This window comes from Carcharodon carcharias, chromosome 3, assembly GCF_017639515.1.
Source record: "Carcharodon carcharias isolate sCarCar2 chromosome 3, sCarCar2.pri, whole genome shotgun sequence".
In the NCBI taxonomy this organism is placed as follows: domain Eukaryota; kingdom Metazoa; phylum Chordata; class Chondrichthyes; order Lamniformes; family Lamnidae; genus Carcharodon; species Carcharodon carcharias.
Window position 1 is genome coordinate 225,396,414 of NC_054469.1, and position 25,045 is coordinate 225,421,458.

A 25,045-nucleotide genomic window follows, 5' to 3' on the forward strand; every position below is an offset into this window, starting at 1 on the left:
TGCACCCCTCCCCCTCCACTCTCACAACTCTGCACCCCTCCCCCTCCACTCTCACAACTCTGCACCCCTCCCCATCCACTCTCACAACTCTGCACCCCTCCCCCTCCACTCTCACAACTCTGCACCCCTCCCCCTCCACTCTCACAACTCTGCACCCCCTCCCCCTCCACTCTCACAACTCTGCACCCCTCCCCCTCCACTCTCACAACTCTGCACCCCTCCATCTCGCAACTCTGCACCCCTCCCCCTCCACTCTCACAACTCTGCACCCCTCCCCCTCCACTCTCATAACTCTGCACCCCTCCCCCTCCACTCTCACAACTCTGCACCCCTCCCCCTCCACTCTCACAACTCTGCACCCCTCCCCCTCCACTCTCACAATTCTGCACCCCTCCCCCTCCACTCATAACTCTGCATCCCTCCCCCTCCACTCTCATAACTCTGCATCCCTCCCCCTCCACTCTCATAACTCTGCACCCCTCCCCGCCACTCTCACAACTCTGCACCCCTCCCCCTCCACTCTCACAACTCTGCACCCCTCCCCCTCCACTCTCACAACTCTGCACCCCTCCCCCTCCACTCTCACAACTCTGCACCCCTCCCCCTCCACTCTCATAACTCTGCATCCCTCCCCCTCCACTCTCATAACTCTGCATCCCTTCCCCTCCACTCTCACAACTCTGCACCCCTCCCCCTCCACTCTCACAACTCTGCACCCCTCCCCCTCCACTCTCATAACTCTGCATCCCTCCCCCTCCACTCTCATAACTCTGCACCCCTCCCCCTCCACTCTCACAACTCTGCACCCCTCCCCCTCCACTCTCACAACTCTGCACCCCTCCCCCTCCACTCTCACAACTCTGCACCCCTCCCCCTCCACTCTCACAACTCTGCACCCCTCCCCCTCCACTCTCACAACTCTGCACCCCTCCCCCTCCACTCTCACAACTCTGCACCCCTCCCCCTCCACTCTCACAACTCTGCACCCCTCCCCCTCCACTCTCATAACTCTGCATCCCTCCCCATCCACTCTCATAACTCTGCATCCCTCCCCGCCACTCTCACAACTCTGCACCCCTCCCCCTCCACTCTCACAACTCTGCACCCCTCCACTCTCGCAACTCTGCACCCCTCCCCCTCCACTCTCACAACTCTGCACCCCTCCCCCTCCACTCTCACAACTCTGCACCCCTCCCCCTCCACTCTCACAACTCTGCACCCCTCCCCCTCCACTCTCACAATTCTGCACCCCTCCCCCTCCACTCTCATAGCTCTGCACCCCTCCCCCTCCACTCTCATAGCTCTCCACCCCACCCCCTCCACTCTCATAACTCTGCATCCCTCCCCCTCCACTCTCACAACTCTGCAACCCACCCCCTCCACTCTCATAACTCTGCATCCCTCCCCCTCCACTCTCACAACTCTGTACCCCTCCCCCCCACTCTCACAACTCTGCACCCCTCCCGCCCCACTCTCAAAACTCTGCACCCCTCCTCCCTCCCCACTCTCACAACTCTGCACTCCTCCCCTCCCAACTCTCATAACTCTGCACCCCTCCCCCTCCACTCTCACAACCCATTCCCACCACCCCCCCCCCACTCTCACAACTCTGTACCTCTCCCCCCAGCCCCTGCTCTCACTCTGGGGTTACAGCAACTTTCACATATCAGAAGAGGGTCACAGTGGGATAAGGTTTGGGATGCACTATCCTTAGGATTTTTGTTGTTGTTGTTTAAAAGCTGCACTGCAAACTGCCTGACGTGACCGGTATTCTCCGAGGTGATTTAGGATGATCTGGCAGGAGGAAACAGTCGGGTTGTCACAAGGTTTGGTTCTCTCCGCACAGTTGTCCCCATTCCAGATGTTGTCAGCGGGTCATTCTGAGGCAGACGGTGCCATGACAAGCGGACTGGTGAGGCGGCAGTGGTGGAACCGGGCCTCCAGTGACCTGTCCAGCTACGTGCGGGTCCCAATTTTAACGTTGTCTGCCCGGCGGGAATGGGACGGGCGGGTGACTATAATGGTGGCCGACTGCTTCCTCCTATTCCCGACGAGCTCCGGCACAGGTAGGCGGGGGTCTCGTTGATTCTGCTGATCGGAAAGATGTCCCTTATCCATGCTTTTTTTGTCCCTTTGACATTTTTCTGTCCATCAGACTAATTTCCTTTTATATGAATTAGTTTCATCGCTGAAAGGAGAGACATCTTGCAGAAACACAAGAATGCCGAACTTCAAACAATCTCTGCTGAGGGTGCTGCCTCCAAGGCAAACCCTCAGTCATCAGAGTTGACTTACTAACCAACTGAGAGAAGCTTAAGCTTCCAGATTTATTAACTGAATTTAAATTTCACAAGTTGCTGCAGTGGGATTGGAACCCATGTCCCAGGAATATTAGCCTGGGGTCTCTGGATTAGTGGTCCAATGACATTACCACTGCTGTGGATCTGGAGTCACATGTAGGCCAGACCAGGTAAGGTTGGAAGATTTCCTTCCCTAAAGGATATTAGTGAACCAGATGGGTTTTTACAATGATCAGTGATAGGTTCATGGTCACCATTACAGAGACTAGCTTTATATTCCAGATTTATTAACTGAATTTAAGTTCCACCAGCTGCCGTGATGGGATTTGAACCCGTGTCCCCCAGAGTATTCGTCTGGCCCTCTGGATTGCTAGCCCACTGACATTACCACTAAATGCACCTGCCAGTATACCTCCCCTCAGCTCCTCCCAACGTTTACCAAAGCGGCTTCTCCGTTTCTTCCAAAGGCAGCCAATTGTTTAGGACAAGTTTGGGAATACCTGACTCAACTCCTCTTAAAAAAGCAAATTATAGAAACGTTGCAGCAGTGTCCAGTGACATTATGGTGTAGGAGAGTGTCCCTCCTACTTTGGGTATCAGTGCTCATTTTGCATCTATTCCTCAAACCAATGGAACATTAGACTGATTAGGGACAAGTTGCAAAAAAGAAAAAAGAAAAATCATTTGCAGCTGAAGTAGGAATTCTCTATTCTCTGAAGGTTCACATGTCTGATTATTGTAATTCAAGCAAATGCTCTTGTGAGACTTCTGCTCAATCTTAGTTTCTCAATACAATTCACAACATTCCTTGGATCAAATGACAACTGTTAGGGTGTCTACAGTGGCTCAGTTGGTAGCACTCTTGCCTCTGACTCAGGAAACTGTGCATTCATAGTCCCATTCCAGCACAAAAACCCAGGCTGATGCTCCAGTGCAGTACTGAGGGAGTGCGGTGCTGTTGGAGATTATTCAGATAAGATGTTAAACTGAGGCCCTCTCAGGTGGATGTGAGTGACCCCCATGGTGCTATTTTGAAAGTTACCCCCAGCATCCTGGTCAATATTTATCCCTCAATCAACATTGGGAAAAAAAAGACATTATCTGGTCTTGATCACTTTTCTTGGAAGATCTGAGCCACTGGCAATAATCGTCAGGTTGTTGCTGCAATTGGAAATTCCCCACAATTCAACATATTTCTACTGGGACCTCCTGAGCCCAGCTTCCACAGAAATGGGCAGCACAGTGCCCCTCAGGGAACCCCTTCAAAGCAGGGTAGAGTCAGCTAGTGCTGCATAAAGGTCTGAATATTAGTGGATGACTGTTAGTGGATGGTTGACAGAGTGAATGGGCAGGGTGGGGCAGGTGGGTGGGTGGGTGGGTGAGGAGGCTGGGTGGGCGAGGAGGGTGGGTGGGTGAGGAGGGTGGGTGAGGAGGGTGGGTGGGTGAGGAGGCTGGGTGGGTGAGGAGGGTGGGTGAGGAGGCTGGGTGGGTGAGGAGGCTGGGTGAGGAGGGAGGGTGGGTGAGGAGGGTGGGTGAGGAGGGTGGGTGAGGAGGGTGGGTGGGTGAGGAGGCTGGGTGGGTGAGGAGGGTGGGTGAGGAGGCTGGGTGGGTGAGGAGGCTGGGTGAGGAGGCAGGGTGGGTGAGGAGAGTGGGTGAGGAGGCTGGGTGAGGAGAGTGGGTGAGGAGGGTGGGTGAGGAGAGTGGGCGAGGAGGGTGGGTGGGTGAGGAGGGTGGGCGAGGAGGCTGGGTGGGTGAGGAGGGTGGGTGAGGAGGGTGGGTGGGTGAGGAGGGTGGGTGAGGAGGGTGGGCGAGGAGGCTGGGTGGGCGAGGAGGCTGGGTGGGTGAGGAGGCTGGGTGGGTGAGGAGGCTGGGTGAGGAGGGTGGGTGAGGAGGCTGGGTGAGGAGGCTGGGTGGGTGAGGAGGCTGGGTGGGTGAGGAGGCTGGGTGGGTGAGGAGGGTGGGTGAGGAGGGTGGGTGGGTGAGGAGGGTGGGTGGGCGAGGTGGGTGGGTGAGGAGGGTGGGTGGGCGAGGAGGGTGGGTGAGGAGGGTGGGTGGGTGAGGAGGGTGGGTGAGGAGGGTGGGTGGGTGAGGAGGCTGGGTGAGGAGGCTGGGAGAGGAGGCTGGGTGAGGAGCCTGGGTGAGGAGCCTGGGTGAGGAGCCTGGGTGGGTGAGGAGGGTGGGTGGGTGAGGAGGCTGGGTGAGGAGGCTGGGTGGGTGAGGAGGGTGGGCGAGGAGGGTGGGTGAGGAGGGTGGGCGAGGAGGGTGGGCGAGGAGGGTGGGCGAGGAGGGTGGGTGAGGAGGCTGGGTGGATGGGTGAGGAGGGTGGTGGGTGAGGAGGCTGGGTGGGTAAGGGGGCTGGGTGGGTGAGGAGACTGGGTGGGTGAGGAGGCTGGGTGGGTGAGGAGGGTGGTGGGTGAGGAGGCTGGGTGGGTGAGGAGGCTGGGTGGGTGAGTGGGGAGGGTGGGTGAGTGGGGAGGGTGGGTGGGTGAGGAGGCTGGGTGGGTGGGTGAGGAGGGTGGTGGGTGAGGAGGCTGGGTGGGTAAGGGGGCTGGGTGGGTAAGGGGGCTGGGTGGGTGAGGAGGCTGGGTGGGTGAGGAGGGTGGTGGGTGAGGAGGGTGGTGGGTGAGGAGGCTGGGTGGGTGAGGAGGCTGGGTGGGTGAGTGGGGAGGGTGGGTGGGTGAGGAGGCTGGGTGGGTGAGTGGGGAGGGTGGGTGGGTGAGGGGGGGTGGGTGCTTTCCAGCTCAGTGTAAACAAGACCCCAAAGTCAGAATCTGGACACTTCACTGTTCAACAGTACTTCAATCCCAAAATCTAGTTCAGGTTCAACTTTACTCACGTGATTGGCCTCACATAACTCAACTGTCTCTCTCTTGAGCAATCAGCCCATCAATCCACTGAAAATAATGTGGTCACGGGTTAGGGGGATGGGGTGTCAGCAATGGATGGAAACAGCCTGACACGGGAGTCGACAGAAACCGGGAGAAATGCTCAGCTCTATCTGATAATTATCATAAACCTGGAAATTACAATTAGCGATATTGTTGTCCAAACATTTATATCAAATTCCTCCCTAATCCATGTAAAGCACACCATTAACTCCTCTGCTTAATAGCAGGGAGAGGAATTTGATCTGAATGCATTAAGCTGACAGCCATTTCTGGGCTCCTAGTTGCAGTGGAAGCAACTCGAGAGACTGAAAGGCACTCTCTCATTCTTATTCATTTCTCTTTCTTATGTCATTTTTCTTCTGGTTCCACACCTGTCCTCAACAGATGGAACCAGGCTTTGGCATGTTTTCTTTCATACGTGGGATGTGAGTGTCACCAGAAAAGCCAGATTTACCACCATCCATTGCCCTTGAGAAGGTCGTGATGAGCTGCCTACTTGAACCGCTGCAGCCCATGTGGTGTAGGTACACCCACCGTGCTGTTAGGGAGGGACTTCCAGGATTTTGACCCAACTTCAGGAAAGGAACAGTGATATAGTTCCAAGCCAGGATGGTGAGTGACTTGGAAGGGAACTTGCAGATGGTGGTGTTCCCATGCATCTGCTGCCCTTGATTTTCTAGATAGTGGAGATCGCGGGTTTGGGTACTCTCAAACAAATCTTGGTGAGTTGCTGCATTGCATCCCGTAGATGATATGCATTGCTTCCATTGGGCATTGGTGTTGGAGGGAGTGAATGTTAAAGGTGGTGGATGGGGTGCCAATAAAGTAGGCTTCTTTGTCCTGGATGGTGTCGAGCTTCTTCAGTGTTGTGGGAGCTGCACTCATCCAGGCAAGTGGAACATATTCCATCACAATCCTGACTTGTGCCTTGTAGATGGCAGTCAGGCTTTGGAGAGTCAGGAGGTGAGTTGCTTGCCACAGAATTCCCAGCCTCTGACCTACTCTTGTAGCCACAGTATTTCTATAGCTGGTCCAGTTCAGTTCCTGGTCAATTGTAATCCCCGGGATGTTGATAATAATGGCATTGAACATCAAGATGGTTAGATTCTCTCTTGTTGGAGATGGTCATTGCCTGACACTTGTGTGGCAAGAATGTTACTTGCCACTTGTCAGCCCAAACCTGGATATTGTTCAGGTCCTGCTGTGTTTGGACATGGACTGCTTCAGCATCTGAGGAGTTGCAATGGTCTGAACATCATGTAATCATCAGCAGACATACTCACTTCTGACCCTATGAAAAAAGGAAGGTCATTGATGAAGCAGCTGAAGATGGTTAGACTGAGGACAGTACCCTGAGGAACTCCTGCAGCGATGTCCTGAAACTGAGATGACTGATCACCAACAACAACTGCAACCATTTGTGAAGCACTATGTCAAGCCGTGCGAGGATAAGTTTGCTTGTGCTTAAATTAATATTTTAACAGAGGTATAACTGGAGCTTCACTCCACCAGATAAATGACCGAACCAGTTGTATTAAAGCCAGGCCAGTAGCCTCACTCAGTATCACAACGCAAATCAGAAGACCCCAGGTTTTCTCCTGTTTCCCATTTATTGCTTTAAATTTTCTGATACTGGACTCAATGTTGGCCGTTTTCTCAGCAAACCATCGCAAGGTAAATTGAGAAATGCCACACCTCAGAAAGCAGGTCACCTTTCTGCATTATGTAAAATTGGGCTCTTTGAATCAAAAAATGATGCTGCAGAGCAGGTGGCCATTCATCCCATCATGTCTGTGCTGGCTCCTTGAAATTGCTTTCTGACCTCATCCCATTCCCTTGCTCTTTCCTCCGAGCCCTGTAGAGCAAATGGAAGACCCCACATGCTACATCTTCTCAAACATCACAATGTATCTCATACTTACCTGTTCACAGTGTTTATCAGTTACCTAAGAGCCATTGTGGAATGTGCAGCACCCGTTTAGAATGCTGCACTTACTGTGAAGAGGCTCGAAACTGAAAACGAGGACTGAAACTGATCCTAGGTACCAAAGCTACTGACACAACCAAACGACTGAATGTTTGTTTCCTCGCTGAAAGGTGGAAAGTACCCTGAACTTCACAGGAAAACTCATGAACCTCACTTTCCATTGCCGCAACCACACAAAAGTAAAATGTTCGATGGAATCAAAGAGAACAGACACCATTCTGCAAATAAGACATAGAATGAATAGACTATGAGACAGTCCAATCCCCTACTCCATAGAACTCATAAATAGTATGTTAATGATTGAGAATTTAATGTACTCAACTCCGACATATATTTTAATACAAAATACAGACTACAGTAAAGCTTCCATTTTTTCTCTGTAAATTAAGACCAGCATTTTGCAACGTATTATAATGGTTTGTATACTGAAATGTTCATAATTGTGCAATCCTTTTATATTCTAAACTTTATTTTTATTTTAATGATTGCCTGTAACAATTTTTTGAATTATGGTTCTTTTTGTATCATCCTCACGATCTGGCACTTGCCTTCACAATGTTTTTCCAATAAAGCAACCAATTATAATCATTTCCCCTTCTGGTGTTTATTCTGTTCTTCTTTGATTCAAAAGTTATGATTGAATCTGTCTGAGGTTTTACACGTTGATTCTTAATAAATAAGAAAACAAAAGAATGTTTCTTTTCACGGCTTACAACAGCCGAGTCCACCCCTGATCTTTATATATCATACAATTCCGCTCAAAGGTTTTAGGTAATCATATCCCTAAATATAACAGCTGGAGTTTTCCAGCCCCCGCACCACCCCCCCCACCCTGACATGCATGATGGCATGATGGGATCCCACCTCCCCCCCCACACCCCCCTCCCCCCCTCTGGCAGGGCTGGGGAGCCATTGAAATCTCCGCTCATATCGGCAGCCCTGGGAGATTCTGCCGACGTAAAGGGCAGGAAAATTCCGGCCAGAATTTCTTACTCTTAGATGCTACAGCATGCGGCACCCTATGACTAGTTGTTGGGTTTATTCAGCCTGCGGTTTCTGACCAAGTGCCATGGGATCTTTTACATCCATCTGATTTAACAGTTCATCCAAAGGCTGGACGTCTGTCACTCCCTCGGTACCGCAATGGAGCTTCAGCCTCCATTTTGTACTCTATTCTTTGGGACTGACCTTGAGCACATGACCTTCTGACTCGGAGGTAAACATGCTGCAGTAGTAGAGTCTGGCACATACAGGGTTAATGTGGGACTGAGTACAGGACCGCCCACACAGTGATGTAAGAAGGCACATGACCCAGAGCCAGGGTCGGTCTAGAGCTGGACAGAGATGTGTAAAGACCTAGGATGGAGTCCGCTCCATACCTGTACCCTCTACTGTATCTATGGGAAGAATTTTCCTCCCTTCGGGGGGGAATGTTCAGGAGCAGGTGCGCCTCCGATCGGCACCTCCGATTGGGGGCATGCCGCCATTTTACCTGGGCGGGCCAATTAAGGCCCTCATCTCCCTGTGGCTAAGTGCTGCCTCAGGGAGATCAGCGCCAAATTCAAAAATGTGAAATATAGAAAAATAACATTTCCCTGACATGTCCCCTCATGTGACACTGTCACCTGAGTTGGGACATGTCCATCACCCTTAATTAAACATTTATTACATTTTTATAAACCCCCATGAAACTTCACCCCGCCCGTGGATGAGGTTTGATGCTTTTTCTGAAGCCTGCCAGGGCTCCTGGCCTGTCCCTAAGGCTGGATGGGCAGGTCCTTTAACTACTTCAATTAGTTTTTAAATGGCAGGTCGGCGGGCACACAACTGATTCAGCTGCGCCTCCGCTGACCTGAAAATGGAAATGACGCAGGGAGACAGTGGGAGTTCTGCCCGACATCATCCCGCGTCATTGTATGTGTTGGCGAGCGGGTCCCACCCCATCCCCTCGCCGACCTAAATTTCCTGGCCTATGAGTTGTTAATAAAGACTTGCTGCTGATATACACAAGACGACAAAGCCTACTTCATACAATTTGTTGAAATCACCCTCACATTATTACACCTGCTGCTTTCTGGTCTTATTCCCACAATGATTGTATCATTTGAATCAACAGCATTATTAATTTATTCAAACCACTCATTGGCTGAAACGCTGGACATTTTCCTTTAGAAGGATATTGATGCCATTTAATGTAATTTGAGTTTAGCTGATTCTGAAAACTTAGAGCAGAATCCCCTTACAAAATACTGAGGCAAGGATTTTATCCATATTTCAAATCAAAGGAAGTGTGAAAGAGGAGGAAACTCTTGGGGACAACTTGGGACCAGTTGGCTATTTTCGAATACTTGTCATTTTTAAAAGGGTCTCACTGACTCAATGAGCAGAGGGGACATGTCACTGTGGGTCCCGCTAAAGTTAATGTTAAAAACTAGAAGGACCTACTGTTATCGATGACTTTCCTGCTGTATTTCCATGTTTCAGCAGTGATTTAGAAAGCTTTCTCTGGGAAATAATCTGTAACGAAAGAAACAAGATATGTCAAAACATTCAGTTCAGACCATAAAGGATCAGTATTTTCTGAATTACATTAAACAGCTGCTACAGTGAAAAAAAAAAATCTACAGTTTTGTTTTACATGGAGGATTGTCATTTAAACAAAGAACTTCATGATGGGTCCTTAGAATTTTGTAAAAAGAGTGACACTTATAAATGTTTATGAAGAACTAGGACAACAATTACTTGTTTTTGTCCATCTGTGGATTTCTGAATAGATTTTAACATTGAACAAAACAAAGACTTTCATTCATATAGCGCCTTTCACAACTCCAGGATATTCAAAAGTACTTTACAACCAACAAAATGCTTTGGAACTGTAGTCAATGTTGTAATGTAAGGAACGCAGCAGCCAATTTGCACACAGCAAGCCCACAATGTGATAATGACCATTATTTTTATTTTCTGTGATGTAGGTTGAGGGATAATATTGGCTTTTGGCCGCTACCAGACCCAGGTGAGATATTGTTGCTCTTCTTTCAAAGTCCCAGTGCCAGGGGATCTTTCACATCCATGAGAGAGACGGGGCCTTGATTTAACAATTCACCTGATAGCCGGAAGTCCGTCACTCCCTCGGTACCACACTGGAGCTTCAGCCTCCATCTAGTACTCCATTCTTTGGGACTGACCTTGAGCACATGACCTTCTGACTCGGAGGTAAACATGCTGCAGTAGTAGAGTCTGGCACATACAGGGTTAATGTGGGACTGAGTACAGGACCGCCCACACAGTGATGTAAGAAGGCACATGACCCAGAGCCAGGGTCAGTCTAGAGATGGAGAGAGATGTGTAAAGGCCTAGGATGGAGTCAGCTCCATACCTGAACCCTCTACTGTATATATTTTTATGAGTTGTTGATAAAGACTTGCTGTTAATATACGCAAGACTACAAAACCTACTTCCTGGTGTCCGAAGCAGGATTCTGCAAGGGCAACTGACTGAGCCATGAATGGCACTGAGAGTTCTCAATGCCATCATCAAGGAAATGAGGGAGGAACTATTGAACCGGGCGATGTGAAAGCTAAACATTTTCATTACCACACCTGAGCATCAGCCACAGCACAGTTGGTAGCACTTCTCCCTCTGAGTCACAAGGTTCCAGGTTCAAGTCCCACCCCAGGGCATGAGTACAAAAATTGAGGTTGACACTCCAGTGTAGTGCTGCGCTGTTGGAAGTGCCATCTTTTGGATGAGATGTTAAATTGTGGCCCCTCGGGTTGCCAACCCTCCAGGATTGGCCTGGAGTCTCCAGGAATTGAAGATCAATCTCTAGGACACTGCTGTGTGCAATCCAGGAGAAAAATCAGCGGGGCATTTTTAAAAAAAACCCGTCATTTTCTTTGAACATTTCTTTTTACCAGATATAAAAATATTGAAAATGTGTTGAAAAAAGCTGTTTGGCTGACAGTCAAACATCATCCAATTGGGTGATAAGTCTAAAATAAAAGCAAAATACAGCGGATGCTGGAAATCCGAAATAAAAACAGAAAATGCTGGAAAAGCTCAGTAAGTCTGACAGCATCTGCGGAGAGAGAAACAGAGTTAACGTTTCGAGTCTGTACGACCCTTCTTCAGAGCTTAGGTAATGAGTCTTTTTGCTTTCCGATTGGTGTAGAAAGGCAGTATGTCACCAGGATGGATGTGATGTGTTGGCTGGAGTGTGGGGGCACGTCATGTAATGAAACCCCCAGGAATATATTTAATCGCAGTTGGCAACCCCACAGCGCCGTGTGCACAGGTTGATGTAAAAGATCCCATGACTGTACTTTGAAGAAGAGCAGGGGAGTTATCCCCAGTCCTGGCCAAAATTTAGCCCTCAATCAGCATCATAAAAAATAGATAACCTGGTCACTGTCACGTTGCTGTTTGAGAGAACTTGCTGGGAGCAAGTTGGCTGCCATTTTTCCTACTTTGACTATACTTCAAAAATAATTCATTGGCTATGAAGTGCTTTGAGACATTCAATGGTCATATAAAAAGCTAAGGAACACATTCATATTTCCACCCCCCCCACCCCACCCAAACACAGACACATAGAACACACACTGGACAAAAGTGTGATGGTGCAGTAAGGTAAGCCAGTCACCAGAGGGCAACATCAGTTTCTAGCAGGTACTGAGGAAGCTTGTCCATTCCCTCAAATGTCAAGATCATGGTGAAAGGGTTGGGGATGGTTTGGAAGGAAGAGAGAGACTGAGTAACAGGGAGATACTGAAAGACAGGGAGAGACAAGTCAGAATGGACATGGAGAAAAGTAGAGAGACATGCAGAGAGTGGCAGACTGGAAGTCAGAGGGAGGTGGAGAAAAAATTATAGAAAATGAAAGAGAGAGAAATTTAAGGAGATAAAGGCAGAAAGTGAGAAACAAATAAAGGGAAACAGACAGAGAGAGACTGATACAGGGGGTGTGAGTGACAAAGAGAAAGACAGGGAAAGAGACAGAGGAAGGAGAGACGGGCAGAAAAAAACTTATGGAGAGTGAGGCGGAGAGAATGAGAGAGACAGAGATAGAGGAAGAGGGACAGAGAGGGGGAGAGACCAAGAGATAGAGAGAGAAAAACAGAGAGAGGAAGAGAGAGACAGAGGAGTAACAAAGCGAGAGAAAGAAAGATTGAGAGAAAGAGAGAGACAACCTGGTAAACCACCAGAAAGAAAGATTTGGTCTGAGAAAATTGAACACAGATGTATATTCCCTATAATAGAGGGAGATTGGGCAGGCAAACTGAGTACACAGGCTAAAGCATATTGAATATCATATTAATTGGATGGATGACTCCTGTGTAATCAGCAATTTTGTATAAATTATATGTATAACGCAGCAGGGACATCAAACATGAAGTGTCAGGATGAATGAATCAGTATGTGTTGACGAAGCTGTGAGAAAGATCAGTTAGGGCGTAAAGAATTGCCAAATTCGGCAACTGTATTTAGTAGATAAATTTGGAATTCTATTCAGTTCAAAGCTCATTTCTGTAATCAGGTGGGGAGCCAAAGAGAGAAGGTTCATATAATTCTTGTACATCAAATGTATAAAATAACTTTTTATGCTCTAGACTTGCTCCATTTATCATATCTGAATAGGTAATTCCCATGACAGTGCCACAATTGCTCGCATATTTATCCTTAAGTATGATTGTCTCCCACTGGGTAAAGCCCTCCTCATTAACGCACAGCACAGAATCACACACCCAACTGAGGATTTGCCGAATTCCCTCACCGATTTCAAAGAACCCACACTGGCACAGAATTTGCTGGAGGGAGGTGTCACATCACATGGTGAGGTTGACAGAATCAATAACATTTAGAATATAGAGGGATGATAGATAGGAAACGGGGCGAATTAAAGTCGTTATAGATGCAATGAAAGATGAAGAGAAGGAAAAAACAAGATTGGATTAAGAGAGAGAGAGAGAGAAAAAAAGAGAGTTAGAAATGAAAAATAGGAAAAAATTATGATGATATAAAATTTGAATAATCTACAGCCTGCAGGGCTGAGACTCTCGAGTTTCAATTTCTTCCTTTCTGGCCAGGGAGGTTGAAGGACGTGCAGGAGCAGAAGTCACATCATTCACAGGATCCTTACATTGTTAAGTAACAGCCCAAACTGAGTTTAATCAGTAATTAATGTGTAAATGCAGAAATGCCTCAACAACTGGTGGGGAGGCTGAAGGCAAGCTGCAATTTTCATGAGGCGCATAGCAAAGTGAGGCAAATCACCCAGCGATACATGGCGATTCACAGGATGTCTCAGCCTCTCCACAAATTCCTGGGCAGTGATTTACTTGCTGTTACTTTGGCCCATTGAAACAAAAGGCGGGATTTTCCTGTCCTTCCCACCTCTGGGCTGCATATTCCCGCCTGAAGTCGATGGACCTTTTCTCTGGTCCCTCAAACTATCCATTATTTGACCGGAAAACTTAGGACAAAGATTCTTAGTCACAACCTTTTGACTGGGAGCGCGAGAATCTGCAGCTTGAGTTTGCAAGGGGTACACAGTACACAGAGAGCACGAGAAAAACTCATATTGTGCCTTAGAATGGAGCCTCAATCTGTTTCACCGATCATCGGCAAGACCAACATTCATGATAAACATCAGTATTGGTTGGAAATTAAGCGACGAGATTTCTCAGTTAGAATATTGCCTTTTCACCTCTTGGATTTCAGGGTTTGGATTTAAAATAGTTAATAGTCCTGCTGGCTTGTGAAATGACATCTCCGGTCCAGGAGTGTGATTGCATAAATCTGCCCATCCTTTGGCACAAACCAGTGACAGGAATTAACAAGTTTATTCAGAAAAGCTCCAGAGGTGTCTGAGGGCAAACTAAATAGGCTATTCAGCCCCTTGAGCCTGTTCCACCGCTCAATGAGATCATGGCTAATTTGTATCTTGTTAACTCTCTCTTTGGCTCCATATCCTTTAATAGACAAGTCTCGCAAAGATCGTTCCGCCTCACGTTTAACATTATGAACTGAGCTAGCACCTCCTGCTTTTTGGGAGAGAGTTCCATGCTTCTACCACCCTTTGCATTTTAATTTGTACGTCTGAGGAAGCGATTAGAGTTCACCGTCGAGGTCAACAATCCACTCGGTGGTTCCCGCTTGATGCAGGGCAGAAATGGTTGTGATGGCACCCGAAGCGGATCTGTCAGGGCATCAATTCAGTCTATGGGCGATGGCCTGACTTAGACAGCCACAGTCACCATTTGAGCGGTTCCACACGTTCCACTTGTGGGCAAAGTGCTGACATCTTCCCTGGCCCATCCCCAAGTGGTCAAGGGTTGTCTGGATTTGCTGTGGAAGGTTGAACTGTGGGGCTTCACCACTCAGTCAGTTACCAGGGCCTGAATTTTACCCTTGATGGGCGAGTGCGATCGGCTGGTCAGTGACTGGTCAGGAAACGGTCCCCGCTCACCATCTCGTGCTGGCTGGCCAATTAAGGCCCACCCAGCCTGAAACTCGCCTTCCCAATGGTCAGGGAAGGGTCGGGGCGGGGGTGGGGGGGGTCTGTCGGGACAGGAAGCTCCTTGAAGGCTGCAGGGAAGAACATGTCTTCTGCATGAAGACTGAAGCTATGGCCTCAAACGGGGCTGGAGACACCAGGCGGGAGGGCAGGTCAGGTGGGCACTCAGCCCCCCCCACCCCCCCCCAACCACCCTATTTACAGGCGAGTGCCTCGCTGTCCTCCTGGAGGAGGTGGCTGCCAAGAGGGACACCCTTGTTCCCAGAGATGGCAGGAAGAGGTCACTGCACCTGAGAAAAAAAAGCTTGGGAGGAGGTGGCAGCCGAGGTCAGCAGCCATGACGTTGTGCGGTGCGCATGGGTGCAGTGCCACAAAAGGTTCAACAACCTGCTGTGCTCAGGAAGGGTGAGTGCCATGTTGGCATGGATCAGTGTGGTGAAGTGTTAAGGTCTGGCTGTCGCCCCATGGAGCTCAGCCGTGTTAAGAGTCCGAGCGCCAACTGTCAATGATGCCAGAGCTGGCCAAGCGGGTGAGCCCTGGCTGCTTGGACTGAGAGCCTTACAGCTCAAGGGCCACGACTCGGATTTATCCTGTGAGGTGCTCCTCAGGTGGGGTTGACCAGGTTGCAATGGTGCTGCAGGTAGAGAGAGGACTCATCAATGCTCCTCTGTCCTTTCAGAAGACAAGCTATAGCAACATTGAGGGGTCATGAATAGGCGGAGGCCCCACAAAACTCCTAATCCCTACAGGGTTTGAGCAGGATGCCTTGGAGCTGGAAAGGTACCTCGCACCTCAGTCAGCCGGTTGTAGGGAGGTGGGGGTGTCAGACGAAGGTAAGAGTGCAGTGCACAGAGGTGAGAGTTTCGGATGGTCCAAACGTTCTGTGTAATCTCATCATTGATGGGAGGCTCAAAACTGGAGACCCCATTGATCATTGAAAGATGAGGGCACCATCTTGAAGATCTCCATTGTCTCACCAGGGTGCCTGGCATGCACAGTGACAGTGTGATGACTTAAAGTAATGACATGTCCTTGTTCTCCCTTGGATTCAGCAGCACCCACTCAATCGCAGGACCCCAAAGGGCTGGGCTTCAGCTGCACCTGCGTCACACCCGCTCTCTGAACCAGCCACCAGCCCATATACCAGCACCTCGGTGGGCATTAGATCTTTGGCTAGAATGTCGGAGAACAGCGGTGAGGGCACTTCACACTCACTTGAGGAGCAGGCGGAGGAAGATAGTGCCCAGGGCGCTGGCAGTCAGAGGGCTGCTGGAGCCCTGGACAATGCTCAGTCGAAGGCTGATGATGAGACTCTGGAGTCGTCCATTAAGCGGCAGATGCTGGATGTCCAGCGAGATGTGTGGGAGGATCTGGCTGAGATCCATGAAGGCATGAGTGCCATGGTCTCCGTTATGGAGGAGTTCATGTGGAGCATCAGCACTGCGATGACTGTCATGGCCGAGCACACTGCCTCCTCCATGGAGAGAGAATGGCTACCCTCATGGAGAGAGTCACTACCCTCATGGAGAGAGTGGCTCATCTCATGGAGAGAGTCACTACCCTCATGGAGAGGCAGCTCCAGGAGTAGAATAAGGGGTTCCTGGGGTTGTGCTTGGACCTGCAAGCCCAAACACAGGTAATGACCTGAAGGTAGTCAGTATCCATGTGGGAGATGGGGATGAAGTACCCAGTATCCCAGCTAGGTGCTAGGCACCATTGTACCATCAATGGTGAGCAGGGAGATCCAGAGCAATCTCATGTTGGCACACGAGCTGCTTGTCGTCACTGCAGGCTCCTCTCAGGGCGCTCCGGATGACAGCAGCAGCTTCTCCGCCCCTCTGCCAGTGACTTTTGCATCTGATGAGGCTGCAGCGACCGGGGAGATGCCAGACATGGCATTGGCCGCTCCCTCCCAGGCAGGCCCAGCACAGGCTCCACAGGCCAGAGGATGACCGCCAAGGTCATCAAGGCCAACAAGGCACCAGAGTGAGCAGGCTGTCTCCAATGCTGCTGCCAGCGAAGGGGGGGCACCAAGACATAGCACTCGTAAATGTAAATTTAAGGCATCATGAGCACAAGAGGGACTGGTCACGGGGGATCTTCTGTTCTGTAATGTTTTGTTTATGTTTACTGGTCTGGGAATGAAAACCAGAGAAGGTTATAATTTGTTTGGATTGTAAAAATGACAAATTTTGTTTTTTGTCGTAACGGCCTGAGTACACTTCACCTTTTTATTTTGTTTGGTGTAGGGTATGCCAGTGTATAATGCTGGATGTGAGAGGCTCTAAACTTTATTGCACAGGCACCGAGTGGACTTTGGGTTCAAATAAAAGAGTCATTTCAGACATCAGATGGAGGCGGCAGCCCTGATATGAAGTGGAAGCAGATCTTTGGCAGCTTAGCTGAAGGAGTGTTGGATCAAAGTGTTCCTTCCTCCCTTAAGGATACAGGAGTCTGCGCCCATTCCCTCACCTTTCTCCTCTTCTGACTCACTCTTGGATTCATCCTCTGTGGCCTGTGGAGCTGCCTGAAGATCCTCTTCCTCCAGTGGGTCCCCCCTTGCCAGTGCCAGATTGTGGAGAGCGTAGCATGCAACCACAATCAGTGACACCCACTCTGGGGAGTATTGTAGTGCTCCCCCTGAACGGTCCAGGCATCAGAAGCACATCTTCAGAAGACCTATGGTCCTCTCTATCACTGCCCTTGTGGAGACATGATTCCTATTATAATGCTGCTCTGCCTCTGTTCTTGGGTGGCGGAGAGACATCATGAGCCACCTTTTCAACAGATAGCCCTTGTCACCCAGCAGCTGTCCATCCATTTGGGCTGGAGCACTGAATAGCCTCAGCACCTGGGAGTGTCTCAGGATATAAGTGTCATGGGAGCTGCCTGGGTACCTTGCACAGACTTGAAGAATCAGCATCCTGTGATCACACATTATCTGCACGTTCATGGAATGGAATCCCTTCCTGTTGACGAAGGCACCCGGCTCACCTACTGGCGCCTTGATGGCCACATGTGTACAGTTGATTGTACCCTGGACGCAGGGGAACCCAGCAATCACTGCAAAACCTCTGGTTGGCTTCATCTGTATGGTAATGAATAAATGTCATTACCCACCTGAACAGAGCTTCTGTCACCGGCTTGACGCTGGACAGCTGATTGGGAGAATCCACAAACTTCCCCCACTGACTCCTGGAAAGAACCGGAGGTACAGAAGCTGAGGGCCACTGTGACCTTTAGAGCCACTGACATGGGGTGTCCACCCACACAGTCAGAGCTGATCTCAGACCCAATCATATGACAAATGAAGGTCACAGTCTCCCTGGAGAAGTGGAGCCTCCTTTGGCATTGCACCTCGGACATATTGAGGTAGCTGCATCGCTGTCTGTAAACCCTGGCAGCAGGATAGTGGCATCTTCTGTGGCCCCTTCTGCCTTGGACTACCTGCTGGCCCTGCGCCCCTTGTGCCTGCGCCTCCCCTCCCACTGGTCACTCCCTGGAAGCTGCATAGGGACACCTGACCTCCTCTCCCTTCTGCCCCTCTCTCCCTCTCAGAGGAGGTGCCTCCAGCAGAGGCCACAATCCCCATGACCAGGGTAAGGGAAGGCTATCTGATACCTGGAAGGATCCATATGGTCAAAATCCTCCAGGGGCCTTGGAGACACCGATGAATCCTGAAGTGAAGCCTGGAAATGCTGAGAATGAAGCGCAGAACAGAGATGAAGCTGTCAAGTTCAAATAAGCAACCAGCAGCAAACTATCTCCTAAACTCCTCACTACTCACACTGGCAATGCTGCTGACCCTTTTTATCCCGCTCTTGGATGAGGTTTTGCAAAATGTGGGCTGCCTGCCTGCCTGTTTTGCCCATGCGGGTTCAGTTGGGTTTTTAATGGCCTTAAGTGGCCTTTTAATTGATGGCGGGCGCGGCTCTGACACCCACGAGCTCCCGCCGACCTGCAGACTGCGTGCGTGCGGGATGATGTCAGAACGCTCACTCGATGTCTTCTCGCGCAATTTTATGCCCGATCGGGACAGGCGCATGCCCGCCCTCGAGGCATACAACTCTGCCCTAGGTTGCAGTTTGCAGTCGACCAGGAGGTGTGCCATTGAGGGGTGGGACTGTCGTTGGTTTGTAGGGTGTGGAGTGCGTTCCGGTAGGGACTATGGGATTTCAGACGGGTGTCTGGGTTTTTTTTTTGAGATCCTGTGTCAGTGGGAGTGATTCGCGAGAGGGAGACAGCAACATTCACCTACAACTCCTGTTTTCCAATCTGAAAACCCATCAACTTTTGCTGTCAAACATGTAAGGTCCTGAGGGGACTTTACAGGGTGGATGCTGACAGGATGCTTCCCCTCGTGACCAGAACTGGCGGACACGGTTTAGAAGTCAGGGGTTTAAGACAAAGATGACGAGAAAGCTTTTCTCTGAGGGTCGTGGGTCTTTAGAATTCTTTTCCCCAGAGAGGAGTGGAGGCAGGATCATTGAATATTTTTAAGGTAGAGGTAGATAGATTCTTGACTAACAAGGGAGTCAAAGGTTATCCGGGGAAGGCAGAATGTGGAGTTGAGGCACAATCAGATCAGCCATGATTTTATTGAATGACAGAGCAGACTCAAGGGGCCGAATGGCCTACTCCTAATTTGTACGTTCGTATGTCAAGAAGGCGACCAAACAGCGGCTAGTAGGCTCCCAATCTAAGGAGCAAAAGCCCACTGGAAAGTGGATCCTTTGCATGAATAAATGTTTCCTAACTTCTCTCTTGAATGACTTGACTCTGATTTTAAGGTTAGTGCCAGTTGTCCTAGGCACCCTCCTCCGCAAGTTGGAAACATGCTTTCCCTCGCTATCCTTGAAATTCTCCACTAAATCACTCCTTAACCTCCTATATTCCAGGGAATAGAAGCCTAGTTGATGGAATCTCCCCTCATAATTGAATCCTTGGAACTCCAGTAATATCCTGGTGAATCTATGCTGCACTCCTTCCAAGGACAATATATATCCTTTCTAAGGTGCAGTGCCGAGAACTGTACACAATAACTCCAGATGTGGTCTAACGAGAGCTTTGTTTAGCAGAAACAAAACCTCCTCCCCTTTATGTGATGCAGGGAGGGGTAACAATGTGCACTGAGGCTGTTGTCCCTTTTTGAGTTTGGAGTTCCTCCTCCTGCTACCATGCCCTAAGAGGCTTTGCTGACCATGCACCATTGGATTGGTCCATGATTATGCTTGGTAAAGTATCGTCATTGCCTTCTGCAGTATGGCTGACCAGGATACTCTCCCGCTCTTTATCACCTGCCATCTAGTTTATTGGAAGGACTTACAGGCTGATCATCAACCTGTTTGGCCAATTTATGGCCGCACCTTGCATGACCATCAAGTCCAGAGCAGGACTTGAACCCAGAGTGTCTGGTCTAGAGGCAGAGCGCTACCCATTGCACCACAAGACATTATTAAAGAGTAGAGGTTTCATTGCTGTGATGAGATAGGATTGTTTGATGGTGCATAAAATATAATTCAGTCCCAGCAATGATATTGTTCATTGTTATAATCAGAAAACAAATGCAACAAAAAAAAATCTAAATATTTCTAATTCAACAAAAAAGCTATCAGCCAACTTTGTCTTGAGAGGCTGAATTAGTTAACAGGCATACCAGGTGCCGCAACATATCCATCAAGTAACTAGCTCATTGCTCAACGAATATGAACAGGACCATTTAAAAGAAAATCTTGGGATGAGAAATAATATCAAGTCCATCAAGCCCACATGTTCCACAGACCATGGATAATCCACCTTGTCATGGACTGTTTTGCATTTCAAATTCCCAAGGGAACGTTCTATAAATAATTGCTGCTTCACAAAGTAATAAAGTTGCACAATATTCATCCATCCCCCTACCTCCACTCTCCCAGCCCTGGCCCATTCCCCTTCATTGTGCAGCTGAAGCCCTGAAGACCATTGCTGAACTGGCTGAGCTTTGATTACCAGAATTTACTCGATACAATTGCATAACTTACTAGGATGGGATCGGAACTCACGATCGCAGCCATTAGGCTAACAGATATACTCACAAATGAAGGGGGGCCATACATTCCATTTCATCATTTACCATCTGCCAGCAAAAATGCAACTAAGTTAGCCAGGAACAATCTGTTCTGGAATTTACAGAACTTGAATATTGCTGAAAGGAGAGACATGTTGCTGAAGCTTCTCGTCTTGCATTCATTAGGACAAATGCTAGAATGCCAAATTTCAAACAATCACAGCAATTTATACCACAGGAGAAAGGATGCTGACTGGTTGGCAAGTCTGTATATCACAGGGATCTATTCTCTACAAACAAAAGGGAATATGTTCAGCCTTTGCGTCTTTCTGAATTACCCAGGAACTTGGGGAACCTATAGTCCCCCGTTGATTTCTCCATGGCAATGCCTCAGCCAATCAGAGTGGACTTGCCAACCAATCAGCACCCTTTCCTCCGGCTGTGACTGTTTGAAATTTGACATTCTTGCATTTGTTCCGGTGAGTGCAAGACGAAATACTTCAGCAACATGCCTATCTTTTCAGCAATATTCTGAAATTGCAAGGCTGTACTTTTTGCCATCTTTCTCTCAAATTCTGAAGACACACACGCTGTAGGAACATTCCCAACCTGTTTCCCCACTCACTTGAATCAATATGACAACACAGTGGCAGAATTTAAATCACACATTCCTGCCACACTGATTATCTTAGATTTGCAATGCAAGGAGCAAGGGAAAAATAAGAGATTGCAAATGGCAACATATCTAAGAGCATGGCTGAAAAAGAGGCATGTCAAAGCTTTTTGTTTTGCACTCTCATCAGAACACTTCACAAGAATGCCAATATAAGGCGAAAACAACAAGCTATACTATATGTGAAGAGAGTGCTAATTGCCAATCAATCACCACTCTCTTCACATACAGTATAAATTGTTGTTTTCCCCTTATACTGGCATTCTTGCGAAGTGTCCTGCTAAGTACAAGATGAAAAGCATCGACATGTCTCTTTTTCAGCAATACTCAAGTTCTGTCCTACCAAATGACTATATTTAAGAGTCATGAACGACGCAAATGCATTGAAGCCAGCCCAACAGGCAACCCTAAACTCTATATAAATTAGGCGAGAGAGTATCACAGTGCGAGATGGAGAGCATTATTAAATGGAAATAAGCACTGAAGGCACTAAATCATCGCTAAGTAAATTAACGGGGAGATTTTGGGTTTCAGTATCCCTGACACATTGGAAACATATATAAAAAAAACCGAATTATTGGCCTCCTAACCTTGATTTTCCATCCTTTCTCGGGCGGGTACAAAAAGGCAATGCACAACTTCCAAACAATGCATTTCCAGCTCCAGGCTGAGTGCACTGGAGCAGAAAACTTCACCTCAAAGCATCATAAAGGATGTGGTTCAACTGAAGTCACTGACACACTGCAATATAATAGATGCTGCTTGTTTCCATTATCATAATATTAAAAAAAAAATCCCAGCACTAGTAAACAATTCACGTTCCTTTAAGTGGCATTAACTGGACAGAATATTGGTTAGCTAACAGCAATCAAAGAGTAGGGATAAGTGGGACTTTTTCAGGTTGGCAAGCTGTAACTAGAGGATTGCCACTAGGGATTAGTGCTGGGGCGTAACTATTAACTATTTTACAACCTATGTCAATGACTTGGGTGAAGGGACCAAACATAGGGTTGCTAAATTTGCTGATGACACAAACATAGGTAGGAAAGTAAATTGTCAACAGGATATAAAGAATCTGCAAAGGGGTTTGGATAGGTTAAGTGAATAGACAAAAAATTGGCCGATGGGAGTATAATGTGGGAAAATGTGAACTTGTCCATTTTGACAGGAAGAATGGGGAAGCAGAATATTACTTAAATGGAGAGAGACTGAAGAACTCTATGAAACAGAGGGATCTGGGTGTCCTGGTACATGAATCACAAAAAGCTAGGATGCAGATGCAGCAAGTCATTAGGTAGGCAAATGGAATATTGTCATTGACTGTTGGGAATAGAATATAAAAGTAGGGGTGCCTTGCTACAGCTACACAGGGCTTTAGTGAGATCACATCCAGAGCACTGAGTACAGTTTTGGCCTCCTTATTTAAGAATGGATATAATTGCATTGGAAGCAGTTCAGAGAAGGTTCACTCTATTGATTCTTGGGATGAATGGGTTATCTTATGAGGAAAGTTTAGGGCTGCGTCCATTGGAGTTTAGAAGAATGAGAGGTGATCTCATTGAAACATATAAGATCCTGAGGGGACTTGACAGGGTGGATGCTGAGAGGATGTTTCACCTTGTGGGGGAGTGTAGAACTAGGGGACACAGTGCTAAAATAAGGGGTCTCCCATTGAAGATGGAGACGGGGAGAATTTTCTCCTCTCTGAGGGTTGTTAGTTTGTGGAATTCACTAGTCCTGAGAGCACTAGACGCTGGATCATTGAATGTATTCAAGTGTGAGTTAGACAGATTTTTGATCGACAAAGTAGTCAAGGGATATGGGGAGGGCAGACAGGCAACTCAAGTTGAGACCACGTTCAGATCAGCCATGACCTTATCGAATGGTGGGGCAGGCTCGAGAGGCTGAGTGGCCTACCCCTGCTCCTTATTCTTGTGTTCATTTACAATCTGCAGGTTTCTGCGACTTTTGCTCTGTCTAACCCAGGTAGCTGGGTTCCTGCATGTAATTTGTAGCAGAGTGGTTAGGCTACACGACTAGCAATGTAGAGATCTGACCCAATGATCTGGGGATAGATCCTACCATCACAGCTGGGGGAATTTTAATTTAGTTAATTAGATAAATCTGGAATTAAAAAATAACTAGTCTCAGTAATGACGACCATGAAGCTACTAGATTGTCATAAAAATCAATCTGGTTCACTAATGACCTTTCAGGAAGGAAATCTGCCATCCTTACCTGGTCTGACCTACATGTGACTCCAGACCCACAGTAATGTGGTTGACTTTTACCTGCCCTCTGAAAGGGCCGAACAAACCACTCAGTTCAAGGGCAATTAGGGATGGGCAACAAATGCTGGCCTTGCCACAGATGCCCAAACCCTACGAATGAATAAAAGGAACTAAAGGTATTTCTGGTATTGTTATGATCCACAGCTGAGATTACCGCTGGACAAGCCTGACCCCAGAGTGGAACCCAGCTTGATAGATTCTAACTTTTATTTTGTTTGTTTAGATACGTGGAAAGTAGCTACTGAACAGAGATATAGGAGTCAGCTAATGAACTTCTAACAAAAGAATAAAACATTTATTAAACAAGAAAAGGTGAACTATATTGCAATACACCTTCACCCACAGCTATACCATTACAGATATATACAGATTTGTAAGGATAACACAAATCACAAAGCTATCTTATACTCTAATGTTCACAGTGAGTACACGGTCTATGTAAACTTATGGTGACCTGTGGTCAGACACACCACACTCTGACACCAACTGACAGTTGCCACCTCAGTCAGGTGCTATGGATCCCTCATCACCTCTCCCCAGACACTAGTCCCACCATGAACCAATCGGTCTCCTTTCACACATGGATTTCCAATCTCCACTCTCCAAGAACTTGCTTTGGAATCTTATCCAAAGCTCAGCTTTCTCTTAGATGCCTTCCGCAAAGGTTCACCTTCAGGGTTTCAAATTCTCCTTCCGATGATGTTCCTCTTCCCTGGGTCACCACATGCATTCAAGCTGTCTTCTACACTCTGTTTCTCACCAACTCAGCCGTCAACAGTGCTATTGCTTCACATGCCCATAGCAAATAGTTACAGACCTTCAGTCATCTCTTTGGACCTTCTGGCCTCTTGCAAGCTATTCTCACTTTAAATCTACTTTCATAGCTTTTATCTCTTTAAATCTGAATCTTGGAGCCTCTCTCTGCACCCCTCACTCTTAACTTCACTTAACAGGACATTTTCCAGGTTCCTGTCCTTCCCTTTGAATAAAAGGTCTGCTTGGGACTTTCTCCTAATCCGCTCCCCTGGATTTTGGGTTCTTATCTTTAGCTTTGGACTGGCTATGTGTCTCCCTTGCTCCAGTCTCTCCTGGCAGCTACTTCCAAAACCAACTGAACTCAAGCTGCTTCTAAATCAAAACTGCTGTTTCTAGTTTCTTGAGTGTGTGTTTGTGGGAAGGACCTGTCTCTCTGGACCCCTGTTGCTAGGCAACAGACCAGTTTCTCTACTCTTGTTTATTTAAATTAGCTTAGAGTCATAAAACTCTCGTAAGAAATGCAGGCACCTTTTAAAGTGAAACTAAAATTCAACTTGACCCTTTAACACACAGATACAGAAACACAAA

At 48.1% G+C, this 25,045-nt stretch overlaps 1 protein-coding gene across 1 annotated transcript in view; it reads right to left on the bottom strand.

Moving 5' to 3' along the window:
- The window catches only part of cpne4b (copine IVb), a 335,964-nt gene that overhangs the window by 158,718 nt on the left and 152,201 nt on the right, over positions 1-25,045 (bottom strand). Inside the window, exon 3 of the mRNA XM_041184286.1 lies at positions 9,621-9,692. Coding sequence (XP_041040220.1) covers positions 9,621-9,692 — 72 coding nt within the window. The remainder of the gene's footprint in view (positions 1-9,620; positions 9,693-25,045) is intronic.